This window comes from Rhinoderma darwinii, chromosome 1, assembly GCF_050947455.1.
Source record: "Rhinoderma darwinii isolate aRhiDar2 chromosome 1, aRhiDar2.hap1, whole genome shotgun sequence".
In the NCBI taxonomy this organism is placed as follows: domain Eukaryota; kingdom Metazoa; phylum Chordata; class Amphibia; order Anura; family Rhinodermatidae; genus Rhinoderma; species Rhinoderma darwinii.
In genome coordinates this window covers 554,357,675-554,372,182 of record NC_134687.1, presented here as the reverse complement: position 1 = coordinate 554,372,182, position 14,508 = coordinate 554,357,675, and the positions used below count along the sequence as shown (strand labels likewise).

Sequence of the window (14,508 nt, the reverse complement as noted above, 5' to 3'; positions counted from 1 at the left end):
TGGGGGGTGGCACTACCTACAAGGGGGCAGTGTGTGGCACTACCTACAAGGGGGGGCAGTGTGTGGCACTACCTACAAGGGGGGCAGTGTGTGGCACTACCTACAAGGGGGGCAGTGTGTGGCACTACCTACAAGGGGGGCAGTGTGTGGCACTACCTACAAGGGGGGCAGTGTGTGACACTACCTACAAGGGGGGCAGTGTGTGGCACTACCTACAGAGGGCAGTGTGTGGCACTACCTACAAGGGGGGCAGTGTGTGGCACTACCTACAAGGGGGCAGTGTGTGGCACTACCTACAAGGGGGGCAGTGTGTGGCACTACCTACAAGGGGGGCAGTGTGTGGCACTACCTACAAGGAGGGCAGTGTGTGGCACTACCTACAAGGAGGGCAGTGTGTGGCATTATCTACAGAGGGAAGTGTGTGGCAAAAAATGTACAAATTAAATTCATCCGATTTTAAAAACGGACATGAAAAAAACCGGATGCAAAACGGGTCAAAATCTGCCGTTAAAAACAGCAACACGGCCCGGAACGGAATCGGAAGGGATTCAAAATGGCCGTTTTTATCGGCCGACAATCGGACCCGGTCGTGTGAATAAGGCCTTAACGGAGAGGTTTATTCTGGCTATTAAAAGTTGCTCACCTGAATCACACACACAACTCGGAATTCTTCAAAAAGTTATTTTTTTTGTGCAATTTGTATTCTATGAAAAGCCATTTAGCAATCTGTCACTGTGACCATTTCTTCGACCAATTATATGAAACGTTAGAAACCAGGGACCTGAAGGATGTTTGATATTGGCTTAAAAAGAATTTGACGGAGTCCTTTCCTGGCAACGCTGAATGATTTCACGCTGTCTCATCTTTCTCCTGAACTTTTTGGATTTTCTTTATTTTGCTGTGGTGCTCTCGTAGTAGCTCTCATAAGGTTTATAAGGAAATTTGAGGGTGACAACTATGACAATCTTGCTCAGCCATTTCCCTAGCTCTGATTATGTCAGACAACCCTCCTTATATTAGGACATCTAGGGGATCAAATATAGTGCTAGGCTGGTGGGTGCATTCACTGAACTGCCAACCCTGAAATCAAACGGTTGTCGAGAAGTATAATAATAATTTTTTTTATATAGAACAGCACAGAAACAGTTCCTCTTTCAGATTGGCAATTTGGATCAGAAAGACCAACCAATATTGTTATCTGTGTGGTGCCTGTGTGCATTGTAAATCCTCCTATAGAAATGCTTCTAGGAGAGAATATGGGCTGTAAGGCAACATTCAGATGAGCGTATCAGATTTGCGTGCGTAAAAAAAAAATGGAGCGTTTTTCCTAATTTCATGTTCGTCGCGTATTGACATCAGTGTGCTTTGCGTGTAGCATGTGTTTTTTACGTCTGTGCAAGCACTTTTTTATTTCTCTGCTTTTCTATGTAACTGTGTGAAACACGGACAGCATACGGATGTCGTCCGTGTGCTGTCCGTGGTTTTCACGCACCAATAGACTTCAATGGGCGACTAGGTGTGCAAAAACGCACCAATATAGCACATGCCGCGAGTTTCACGCGACGGACTCTCGCTGCGTGAGAACTCACACATGTCTGAATAGCCCCATTGAAACGAATGCGTTCATGTCCTGTGAGTTATTTCAATGCCCAGCACATGGATGTGTATTACGCTAGTCTGAACGATCCCTTAGCGTGAATTCACACGTGGCGGTTTAGTTGCAGAAATGTCTGCGAATGACAAATCAGTTTTACTCATCGGAATGGGGTTGTTATGGTGGAAAGCACATGGATTTCTGCAAACTCTATTTCAGATGAATGGGAAAGTTGTAAAAATTACGGTTAGCAATCTGCAGCATGTGAATATACCCTTAGACAGAATGCTAGGGATGCAAGGAGAATAAATACGGGCACATAGAATATAATGGGCCACAGTCACATGAACGAGGGTAAGGCACTAAGACCGGAGGTAAACACCAGGGAGGAAACATTTAACAAGCTGGAAACAATGAAAGGAATAAGTGAAGCGCTCATGTTAACACTGTACGCAGAGTCTAAAGGGAGGACAAGAGATTCAGCCACATATTTAATTTCCTTTCTACCTCGCCCTCGGGCAGTCCAGCGTCATACATAATCCATTCCTATAGATACGCTTTCACTAGAATGTAATACTTGGAGATACTTACATAGAGAGGAACTTCTGTTTGGCTCAGCTCCATTTCTGCAGCTGTAAAGATAAAAAAAAAAAAGAAGGGAAGAGTCATAAAACTATTATCTTACCAGAAGAAAAAAGGCTGAATGGACAAGTTGAAATAAATGTGCGCTCCTTCTACAATAGGCCAGCTAGATCTGTTACATATTTCTTTTTCCTCAAACGCTGCACCCAGACAGGACTATTCAACAGCAAGGTGTGGATCTCTGCAGGCCACAGCTAATCTCCTCTGCCTGCTACACAGATACACGCAACTCAGCACAACGCAGTAACCGTATACCCAGGCTCCAACCTTCAGCTAACAAAATCAAAACCAAGACCGTGCTTTTTTATGTTCCACATGATTGAGAATTCTATTACTTATATCATCATCATCATCATCTTAAAAGGGGCAGCGGACTGTGGGCTTTCGGACCACACTAATGTTTTTGTATCAGCCCTTTAAGTCTACATAGGATTAGAACGTCTTGCTAAAGGTTTACCCGTAGTTTTTACAATATTTTGTTTTAGAGCTACAAAGTGAGGCAGTGTTCACACCACCGTCTGTGTTCCGTTGAGGGGTCCCGTCGGAGGTTTCCATCAGGTTAACCCCTCAGCGGAAAGCAAACTAAAGCCTCAGCGTCCATTTCCCTCACCATTGAACTCAATGGTGACGGAAACCTAGCTAATGGTATCCGTCCGTCGCCGTTGTGACAGGGTTCGGTTGTTTTGACGGAATCAATAGCGTAGGAAACCCGATGGAAACCTCCGATGGAACCCCTCAACGGAAGGGCAACGGTGATGTGAACAGGCACTGTTTTTTGTGGGAGCAGAAACATTTTAATGCAACTGCAGGACAACTATGGTAGGAAAAGTGTGGAATCCTCTGCAACAGACGCGGAAGGACTAGCTGAACCAATGGCTACCACAAAGCACGGCAAAAGTTACCGCTTCTCAAATCATTTGATCATATAGCAGTCATTCACAATGCCAGACGTCATTGGTAATACATTTACACACTTGGCGCATATTCACCTTTCCTTATTTTTAGTTATGGCTGGATTCACTTGTGTGGTTAAAATGCCGTTTTTTTGCCATGTCCACAGCAAAATAGTTTTGTTTGTTTTTTTGCGACTGAGGGAAAAAACGGTTTTGGCGTGATTTTCGAAAATCTGCCAAACCGTAAAATACACCCTTACATTTGCAACAGCCTCTGCAGGATTACAATGGTACTTTGACCTTTAGAATGATTACGGAATAAACTAAGAAATGGTGTTCCTGTATTTATAGCAAAGCAAACAAGTAAGCTGCAGATAACCGGAAAGATCAGCTTATTGGAATATAAAAAAAGTGTGTATAATATAAACTGGATTAAAAAAAAAAAAAAAGTTTCATTTTCGGACGAAATTCATAATAATATCATCAACCTTATTGTTCTATTCAGCAGCCGATACAACTTCATACTTGGCAGTATCCTACGATCTGTGCACAAAACGACAGATCCGTTGTCTGTATTTGCAGTACATTCGTCCGCAAAAAAACCTCTGTAGTGAAATGCAAAGAAAGGCTGGAATGGAGGTCTACAGTTTGTCCCGACCACCTGAGTAGGTCACATGAATTCCCTGGCGTCGTTTGGCAACGTATCTGCAATTGTGGACGACACGCGGACGGCAACCCGTATGCCGTCGAGTCCGTGTCGCAAATACGGACAATAAAATGACGTGTCCTGAGATTTTGCGGCCTGGACTTGCGGACATCACGGCAGTGTATATGGAGTCATATAAATGAATGGGTCTGTGCTCTCCGCAGAATTGTGGATAGCACATGGTCAAGAAAAAACACAGTCATGTGCATTAGGCCTAAGGCCCCATGCACACGAACGTGTTTTTGCGGCCGCAATTCCCCCGAAAACGCACGGGAGAATTGCGGCCCCATTCTTTTCTATGGGGCCATGCACACGACTGTAGTTTTTACGATCCATGCATCGCCCGGGAACCCGCACCGCAGAAAGAACGGGCATGTCCTATTACGGACATCTTCTGCGGTCCGGGCTCATTGAAAACAATGACGGCGGCCATGTGCATGTCCTACGATTTGGGGGCGGCCCGCGGCTGACAGTCCGCAGCCGGCCGACCCGAAAATCACGGCCGTGCACACGGCTATGGTCGTGTGCATGAGGCCTTAGACTGCCATTTGGGTTGCAGACTATACACGTTCATAAAAAAACAGCCTAGATTTTACTAATGGATTTGCTATACCAATATTATATTCTTTAAGTTTGGGTTCGCAATGTGCATTTTTGTTGCGTTTCGTAACGCTGCCAATGTGAATCCAGCCTAAGGCTGGGATTTGACGCTGTGGTACAAATGAGTTTCTTGCCGCAATTCGCCGTAAAACCTGCATCATTTTGACACAAATCGCTGCAAAAAACTCAACCGCAAAGTGAGAACCCAGTCTAATGCTAAAATGTATCACCTCAACTCAGAACACTTGAATGTAACAAGCCAAGCAAAGTAGTCATTGACATTGGATAGACACATTCTCAAAAAGTTCACTGTAATGTATGACCTTGTGGGACTGCCCGACAAGTGGAGGCAGCGGCGCAATTGTTTTCGCCTGTACTATTTTCCAACGTACAAAACAGTTTGAAAAAAGCCAAGTCACGGTAATGCTGCCTGAAACAAAGTGTGTTTATAAGATCCCCTTGTTTTCAGCACAAACCTGCTAAGCTTAGAGCTAATAACGTAATAGGAATAATAACAGCAAAGGTGAGGTTCACTTCAGTTTACTGGTAACACCGGTACTAGAAGAATATGGCACAAATGCAGAATAAATACATCATTAGTTAGAACTCAAACAAACAGAGGTGCAGGACTTTTGTAAAGATAAAGTCAACAGGTTACATAATATATTGCCTATAAATAAAGTATAGAATTTCAAATAATGTTAATGACATGACAGAACAAAGTTAATAAACAGACTTTCATTTAAAGGAACACTAAACATACAAAATGAACAAATAAAATTAAAATATATCTAAGTAATTCCTCCTTTCTTCTCCTCCCTTCCTTGGATCCCATGGTCTAATTTTTTTAAATAAAACTGAGAAATATATAAAGAAATCTGTGTCCCAAAAGACCAGCCATTTCCCCCTCCTCCTCACTATCCTCTGGCTCGATATAGGACAACTGGCTGCAGAAGGAGGCTTTCCATATGGCCTGACTGCAGTACGACAAGAATCCTAAAGCCCCTAATTTTTGTTGAGTCTCATCCGTCAGTCATTCATCAGCTAAAAATGGAACAGATCAGCAGAAGACTAAGCCCTGTCTTCTCTGCAGGATATCTACAAGGCGGGTTGTTTTAGGAACATCTAAAAAACCCAGAAGACTGAAACAGTGGGGGCAAATATATTTCCAGTTGACGTCTATCAATTATTTCTAGGTTTAGTGTTCGTTTAAGCTCAAACAGTAATACTACGGTTAGAATAGGGATGAATTCTTACCACAATTTCAGCCCATCACTAAATACTGCAGCAATGCATTGCAAGTTGTATCGCTACCATAACAAAAATCATAAGGACGAATAGAATAAAAATTTTTTAGAGTTCAGTATCATGACCAGAATAAGATACCGAACACCACGGTCTATGCAATTCTGCACAAAAGGACATAGTATCAATAATAATATATATATGGAACATTACCATATTACAGCGGCCACATGTGGACAAAACCATGCCCACATGTGGTGGGCGTAGTTTTCAAAAAGCCCCATAACGGAGACGCCCACTGATCACTATTGCGCGCGTGCATGTGTGTGTAGACATATACACACTGACACACACATACATGTGAATATGTATATCGATGTGTACATGTCTGCGTACATCTATTACTAGGGGCCATTAATTGATGGTGGAACTAGAACACTAAGGGCTTGTCCACACGTAACAAATTTGCTGCGGAAAATCTGTGCAGCATTTACGCATCAACAAGCTGAAAATACACACAATTTCATGAGTTTTTCACTGCGGATATTTGCTGCGTTTTTTTGGTACGTTTTTTTAAGGGCTGTGTGATGGGGTTACTTCTTCCGGTCATATAATTTGGACCCCCTGTAAGAAAGCCAGCAGAAAATTACACAGTACATTGTAGTTTGCTGTGGAATTGTTGTTCTTAATTTCTATGGAAAAAAAAAACGCAGGAAATCAGTCCACTTTCTGCAGCAGTAATCGACATGCTACGGCAATAAAATTAGGCACCACAAGTAAATTTCTAGCCAAAATTTTTCTGCAGCGTGTGGATGACATTTGGTAAATTACATCCACTTTGCTGCAACTGTATTCTGCTACGCATTTCCCTTCCGCAATTCCAGACGGAAAATATGCAGTAATTCCGTTACGTGTGGCATTCAAGGGTTTATATCTCAAGCCAAAATAGAGGATGGTCCCTCAATCAAGATCCCCTTCTAAAGAGAGCCCCTAACAAGCAGTGGCTCTCACTCTGGCAGACTAGAGCCATTCATGTACAAGGATGTGTTCACACAGTGCATTTTTAACATACATTTTTTGTTTTGGTAGATAAACTCCCATGTCTCCCAATGGGATTTCATCAACCAAAACAAAAAAAAAAAGCATATTAAAAAACGCAACAAAAATGCAGTGTGAACCCGGTCTTACATGGCAAAAACAGCAGTTTGATTTGTGGAGGGGTCTGGAGCTTAGGGCTCTCAATCTAAAGCGATTGTCTGTGATGAGTCTATGAGCCAGAGGCTCTCGCTCTAGCGGACTTAAGCTGCCCAAGCGTTACATTTCATTTGAATGGCCACCATGCAATACTGCATTTCCCCTGCAGCTGCTGAAATGTCCAGGTGTCCGCGGCTTTCCTAGAAAGATCAACTGTTTGGCAGGTGTTGCATTCTTTAATGGCATGTATAGTTTATTAACTTTTTTTTGGGGGGGGGGGGGGAACCAAACTAATTCTGTCTTTTTTTTTAGCATTTTAAATTTACGCCATTTACTGTGTGGTATAAAGAACATAACTTTATTCTGCTGGTTACTACGATTACTAAATTTATACTTTGTGTTTTACAACTTTTGCACGATAAAAACAAATTATTTTTTTCTGCCGATGTAGCCTGTATAAGAGCTTATTTTTTGCAGGACGATTTGTAGTTTTTATTTTGGGGTACTTATGCTTTTTTTGATCACTTTTTATTGCATTTTTTTTTTTAAAGGCACTATAGAATGCAAAACAGCAATTTTTTGGCATTGTTTTTTTCATTAGATTTTTTACGGCGTTCAACATGCGGATTAAATAACGTAATACTCTTATAGTTCGGGTCGTTACCTTCACGGTGATATCAATTATTTGTAGCTTTGTCATTTTTTATTTTTTTCATAATAAAGCATTTTGTAAGGGTAGAAAATGGGTTTTTACTTTCTTTTTTTACTTGGGATTTTTCATTATTGAAGATGACGGTCACTAGTATATTAATTCCCTGTCTCCTAATCTAATAGGCGCTATAAGTTGATAACTACAATGTAATTATTATTATTATTATTATTTTTTAAACATTTGCAAAGTTATGAGCATTTTTCTAAATACGCTAATTTGTCTAGACTTACCAAATGGGAGGCTACGCTTTTTTTTCACTCTGGGTGATGTCTTCTGCATGACGCTGTCCAGTGTCATACAGCTTCTCCCCCTTCCCTGCCCAGCAACATAGTGATCATATAGTATACAGCTTCCATTCCCGACTGTTTTCAACTGGTGATACCTCCGGTTGCTTCACAGCTAGTCCTGCGATCCTGGTATCATATGAAAGATTAGAATCTCCTCTTTCATATGCCACCAGAACCACAGCTGGAGATATGGCTATTTGAAGTGATCCACCTCCCCTCCAGCCTCAGGCCTCATGCACACAACCGTAGTGGTGTGCACGGCTGTGATTTGCGGCTCGGACGGCCATGGAGTGTCAACCGAGGGCCGCTCCGCAAATCGCAGAAGGTGCACATGGCCACGTCAATTCATTTCTATGAGCCTGGACAGCAAAATGCGGCCGTAATAAGACATGTTCTAACTTTTTGCGGTCCAGGCTCCTGGGCAATGCATGGACCGTGGAAACCACGGTTGTGTGCACGAGTCCATTGAAATGAATGGGGCTACAATTCACCCGAAAATTTGTGGGTAAATTGCGGCCGCAAAAATACGTTTGTGTGCATGGGGCCTATGCTGCTGCAGAATCAACTGTAGCCTCTGGTGCCGACACGATGCAGGACCTGGGGCAGGAAATGAGTGACGACACAGCGTGATCTCTCGAGAACACGGCTGTGTCTGCACTGCCAGAAGCTGGGTGGTAACGAAGAGAAGTGGATGATGCTGATTCGTCAGCATCATACACTCCCATTCCTAACGCCCAGCTAGTAAAAGAAGTAAACACGCCCAGATGTACGCACATAATACACGCCCAGTTGTACTTTTACTGTAAACACGCCCAGTTGTACTTTTGCAAGCCTCATTTGCATAAATACAAAAATGGTCATAACTTGGTCAAAAATGCTCGTTTTTTAAAAATAAAAACGTTACTGTAATCTACATTGCAGCGCCGATCTGCTGCAATAGCAGATAGGGGCTGCAAAATCTGGTGACAGAGCCTCTTTAATGACCACTAGGAAAAGGAGTATGGGCGGTTAATTAAGTAGTTAAAAGCATATCACTGGTATATGCCATTATACCTGATCAGTGGGGTCCTACCTCAGAATGAAGCGGCAGCACTGCCAGTTATGTGCTTCTTTACTGTAGTAAGAATTAGCACAAATGGTCACATGTCAGTGTAATAAGCGGTCAGCTGAGCAATTTCACTAAAAAAATTGACAGTTTGGAGCCTTGGGGGTACTTGGTTAGAATTTCTTTGACTAGGGTGTACCCGGATCAGAAACGTTAAGAAACACCGCTCTAAAACATACCTTTTGAGAGTCTATATTTTGAAGGGACTGTCCCCGTTGTCGAAACCTTTGTCCGCATTGAAATAAAAAAAAATTTGAAACTGAAAAAAGATCTAACTGAATTAATTTTCTCCAGAAAGCAGGTTAAATGCATGTCAGCAGACACCCTGTATATTATTTAATTATGTATTGCTAATGCTGCTGGAAGGTTGGCATATTCAGATTTTTGTGGCAAGGAAAAACTTTAAAAATATGGACCTTATGCTTTTTATAGCATAACCAAAAGGGCCAGAACTGCACTGCAATTTTTGCGCCACTTTTTACATAACTATGAGAAATAAGCTTTTAATTGTGCGGGAAGTTACATTTTAGTGTCTCCGAAAACTACGGCTACACCTAGACTTTTGATCACTCACTACAAAACAGATCAGAAAATCGCTGTCCGTAGGAATGCATTGAGTAGAATGAAAAATTTGAACAAATCTCATCCACACGCTGCATAACCGATGAGCGGGAAAAAAAACGCTTAGAAATTGACCTACGGTGCGTTTTTTTTAAACCACAGCTTGTCAATTGTATTTACGTAATCGCTGCTTTTTGTTGCAGGTTTTCCCTATTGAATTGAAGAGATAAAACTCGCAACAAAAAGCAGATGTTGAGATTTTTGCGGCGGAAAAGGTGCGATTCCAAGGCAAAAAAAAAATCTCATACTTACCCAGATTTCTGTGCTTCTTCGTCCAGGATGTTTCATTATCCCATTCAGTCACATGGGATAAAAAATCATCGCAGGAGGCCAGTCTGCAATACGTCAGAGGGTAAGTATGGGTGTTTTTTTTTTTGTTTTTTTTATCTTCTGTTTTCCGCAGCAGACATTCCGGCCGAAAAACTGAACCACAATTTGATGCGGTTTTTCGGCCGGAATTCCCTGCGGCCGCCAGGGTGAATACGCTGTGTACCTTTACACAGTATATCCGCCCTGAGTGAGGTTACCCTTATTGTTACCATTAAAAAAAAAAAAAAATGCTAACAAAATCCATGCCTCATAAGAAAAATGGAAACCTGTCAGGATATATTGGGGGAATCCGTCTGAAAACATATCGGTCACACCTGAAGAACGGAAGCCATGATGGTAGTGTGAACAGAGCCTAATATGAAAGCAACTCAGGGTCCTTATATAGAATACTTGCACGCTGCAGAGTTACGGCATGGTTTGGAAACAATAGATTCTATTGGGTCTGCCAGCATTTTGTAAGAAAAACAGAATAAGTGGAGCTACAAATGAGTTGGCTTCAGATCATACACAATATCATTCATTACATGTGATTAAGGATATGAGCTTTTATTACACTCAAATCTACCTGAGTGCCTTTATTTACACAAAACAACCATTCCATCTGTAACTCCACAGCATGTGCACTTCTAGCATTCTGCAGTGGAAAACCACGCAAAACTCACACGTTACATGTACGGAAATGGGATTTTTGAAAATTCAATTCACATCTTTTGTTTTAAAACCGCACTTATTTTAGGACATATCGTGGCTTTTCTATATTTGACTTGAAACTGCAGTGGATTGTAATAAGAGATTATAAACATAAAAGTTTTCACTCTCCTCCTTTGTTTCCATAACCAGTTTTGTTTATGTTTTTAAGCTAGAGGAAAAAACTAAGGCGGGATTCACACGACAGGGTTTCCCGGCCGGGTGCCGGCCGTTCATAAATCGGCCGGCACCCGGCTGCATTAGGAATAATAGACCCCTAATGGGGCTATTCACACGACCGATTTTTTGACGGCCGGGAAAATCGGCCGTCAAAAAATAGGACATGCTCTATTTTTGGCCGGGTGTCCGGCCACCCGGCTCCCATAGAAGTCTATGGGGCCGGGTAATACACGGCCATCACCGGAATGTGTCCCGAGTGATGGCCGGGTCTACCGTTGCTCGCGCACTCTCTCTCTTCCTCCTCACAGTGCATGTGAGGAGGAGGAGGAGGGTCTTTTATTTCTCGCTGTAGGAGTCTGAATCCCCAATCCCCGGCCGGGGATTGGGGATTCCGCTACAGGAGAAGTGAGTGACTACACTGTCCATATATGGACACAGCGAAGTCACTCACTTCTGCAGCGGAATCCCGGACTCTATGGCAGGGGATTCCGCTACAGGAGAAGTGAGTGACTACACTGTCCATATATGGACACAGTGACGTCACTCACTTCTGAAGTGGAATTCCCGACCTGTGGCAGGGAATTCCTCTTCAGGAGGAGTGACTACACTGTCCATATATGGACATTGAAGTCAGTGACTTCTCCTGGAAAGGGGGGGGGGCAGGGTGACTTCTCCTGGAAAGGGGGGGGGGGCAGGGTGACTTCTCCTGGAAAGGGGGGGGGGGCAGGGTGACTTCTCCTGGAAAGGGGGGGGGCAGGGTGACTTCTCCTGGAAGTGGGGGGGGCAGTGTGGCATCCCCTACAGGGGGCAGGGTGGCATCCCCTACAGGGGGCAGGGTGGCATCCCCTACAGGGGGCAGGGTGGCATCCCCTACAGGGGGCTGGGTGGCATCCCCAACAGGGGGCTGGGTGGCATCCCCAACAGGGGGCTGGGTGGCATCCCCAACAGGGGGCTGGGTGGCATCCCCAACAGGGGGCTGGGTGGCATCCCCAACAGGGGGCTGGGTGGCATCCCCAACAGGGGGCTGGGTGGCATCCCCAACAGGGGGCTGGGTGGCATCCCCAACAGGGGGCTGGGTGGCATCATCTACAAAGGGCTGTGTGTGTCAACAAATTTAAATGAAATTCATCCGATTTTAAAACGGACAGGGAAAAAAACGGATGCAAATCGGGTCCAAATCGGCCGGTAAAAACGGCAACGCGGCCCGGAATCGGAACGGATGCAAACCGGTCGGGAAAATCGGCCAAAAACGGACGATTTTCCCGGCCGACACTCGGACCCTGTCGTGTGAATGAGGCCTAAAACTGCATCACAATGTAAAAAGTGCAGTACAAGTTTATTATGGCTCAATAGGAGAGCTTTATTTAACCCCTGAGCGACATCTGCCGTACCTGTATGGCGGGGGTGTGCTACAGCAATGTCCAATCACCGGCGGGTGCCAGCTGTTTCATAAAGCAAGACACCCGGCTGCAACAGCTGGAATGGGAGAGAACTCTGATGCCAGATGTTTAAACACTTCGATGCCAAGGCCAATCGTGACCGCCGCATCTGAGCAGTTAGTGAGAGGAAAGGCGCTCCCTCTGTCCCAATTTAACCTGCCAGGAGAACGCATTACGGCGAAAAACTATGCCAGAATTGCTGTTTTTGAGTCAGCTCACTTCCAAAATAATTTAATTAAAAGTGGACAACAAGTTATGCACCCCAAAATTGTACCAATAAAAAAAATTTAAAAAAAAAAAAAGTCTTCACACCTCCTCATTGACTGAAAAAATATATATATCATAGAATGGAATAAGGTGACAAACTTTTTTTTTTTTTTTTTAAAACAAATAAAAACAAAATTTTATTTTATTTTTGTAAAAGTAGTAAAACGTTATTGCCGTATTTGTTTTGACACGCAGAATAAATGTAATTTACCACGCAACGAAAACGCCGTAAAAACGAAACCCCAAAAACTATGGTGGCATTGCATTATACAGTTCACACGGGGAGGATACTCTGCGTAAAGTCACAGAGCGTATCCACCACAGTGGCCGCAGGGAATTCTGTGGTGCAGTTTTTCACCCAGAATGTCCACTGCGGAAAACTGCAGCATGACATTTTATCCCAGGAGACCGCTTCAGCCTGTGATTGGCTGCAGCAGTCACATGGGATGTAGCGTCATCTTAGGAGGCTGGCCTGGAGGAAAAAACAGACTTCTGGGGTAAGTATAAGATTTTTTTTTTTTAGTTACATTTTTTGTGGTGGAATCACTGCGATTGGGCCACAAAAAAACGCAACAACTGCTATTTGTTGCGGGTTTTACCTCCCCATTAAATTCAATGGGGAAAACCCAGAACAAATAAGCAACTTTTACACAAATACAATTGACACGCTGCGGAATAAAATTCTGCACCGCATGTCAATTTGAGCATTTTTTCCGCAGCGTGTGGATGAGATTTGTTCTCTCATCCAATTTGTATTACGCTGCGGATTTTCCGCAACAAATTCTGAGTGAACTGACCCTAAGAGGTAAACACTTATTAGCAGTTGTGTGAGCATTATGGCATGTGCAATGAATCAGCGTTAATTGACAGAGAAATATAAAAGATTATTACAGTCTCCAGTAAGTGATCGATTACAGCCCCCTCCCCCAGAGTGCGATAGGGGAGATGAACACAAAGCTGTGTAGTAGAGCTGTCCTGTGATTCAATTGTCCACCCTCTAACTATAATGATGACTCTGCTGACCCTGTAGCATTCTATACAGCAAAGCTGACAAGTGCTCTGCAGAAAACAGGAAGAGTGCGCCACTTGTGTGCTTCAGAGGGTAGTGTGAGAAAAATAATAATTTTAATATATATATTTATTTTTTCAAATAAAAATCTTATTGATATGTAATTTTCTGATGAATTATTCCCTTGAATGCAAGAAAGGGGAATGGCACCCATTATGAGAAAGCAGAAAAACCTTTAGTAACCTTTCCTACGAAGGGATTCATTCCCATTTCTAATACCGAATATATATACGGTAAAACGCCTGAATTACGTCTGAAAATAGGTTGTGTGAACATACCCTAAAAAGGCAGTTTGTGTCCATTTTGAGCCACCAAAAACTGCAAAGCCCCGACCTACTTTTACCCACAATGCTATACACAACGAGAGGTAGTACATTTAAGTCCAGAGAACGAGAGTCTACTATTAGTAACTGTGTAATCCCCATATTAATAAGGATTACGTGTTATTTGATACTGTATGCAGTTTTTAAAGTCTCTTGAGAATTAGGCTATGTTCACACGGAGTATTTTGGGGGAGGAATATCTGCCTCAAAGTTCCAAACGGAATTTTGAGGCAGATATTCCTCCCCCAAAATACTCCGTGTGAACAGCAATTATCGCGCCGTTTTTCGCCCGCGGCCATTGAGCGCCGCGGGCATTAAACAGCAAGATATACGCTTTCTCCTGCCTCCCATTGAAGTCAATGGGAGGTCGGAGGCGGAAGCGCCCGAAGATAGGGCATGTCGCTTCTTTTTCCCGCGAGGCAGTTTTACTGCTCGCGGGAAAAAGACGCCGACGCCTCCCATTGAAATCAATGGGAGGCGTTCTCGGGCCGTTTCTGCCGAGTTTTGCGACGCGGTTTCCGCGTCAAAAAACTCGGCAAAAGACCCCGTGTGAACATAGCCTTAGAGTACGAAGTGTAACAGCCAGGAGTGCCCTGAAGACAAGCTACTAAGTG

At 43.4% G+C, this 14,508-nt stretch overlaps 1 protein-coding gene across 3 annotated transcripts in view; it reads right to left on the bottom strand.

Moving 5' to 3' along the window:
• ARHGEF28 (Rho guanine nucleotide exchange factor 28) overlaps positions 1–14,508 on the bottom strand; it is a 209,692-nt gene that overhangs the window by 167,498 nt on the left and 27,686 nt on the right. For all 3 annotated transcript variants that reach the window (XM_075838207.1, XM_075838170.1, XM_075838180.1), the window contains exon 2: positions 2,186–2,226. In XM_075838207.1, coding sequence (XP_075694322.1) covers positions 2,186–2,218 — 33 coding nt within the window. In that variant the 5' untranslated portion in view covers positions 2,219–2,226. The remainder of the gene's footprint in view (positions 1–2,185; positions 2,227–14,508) is intronic.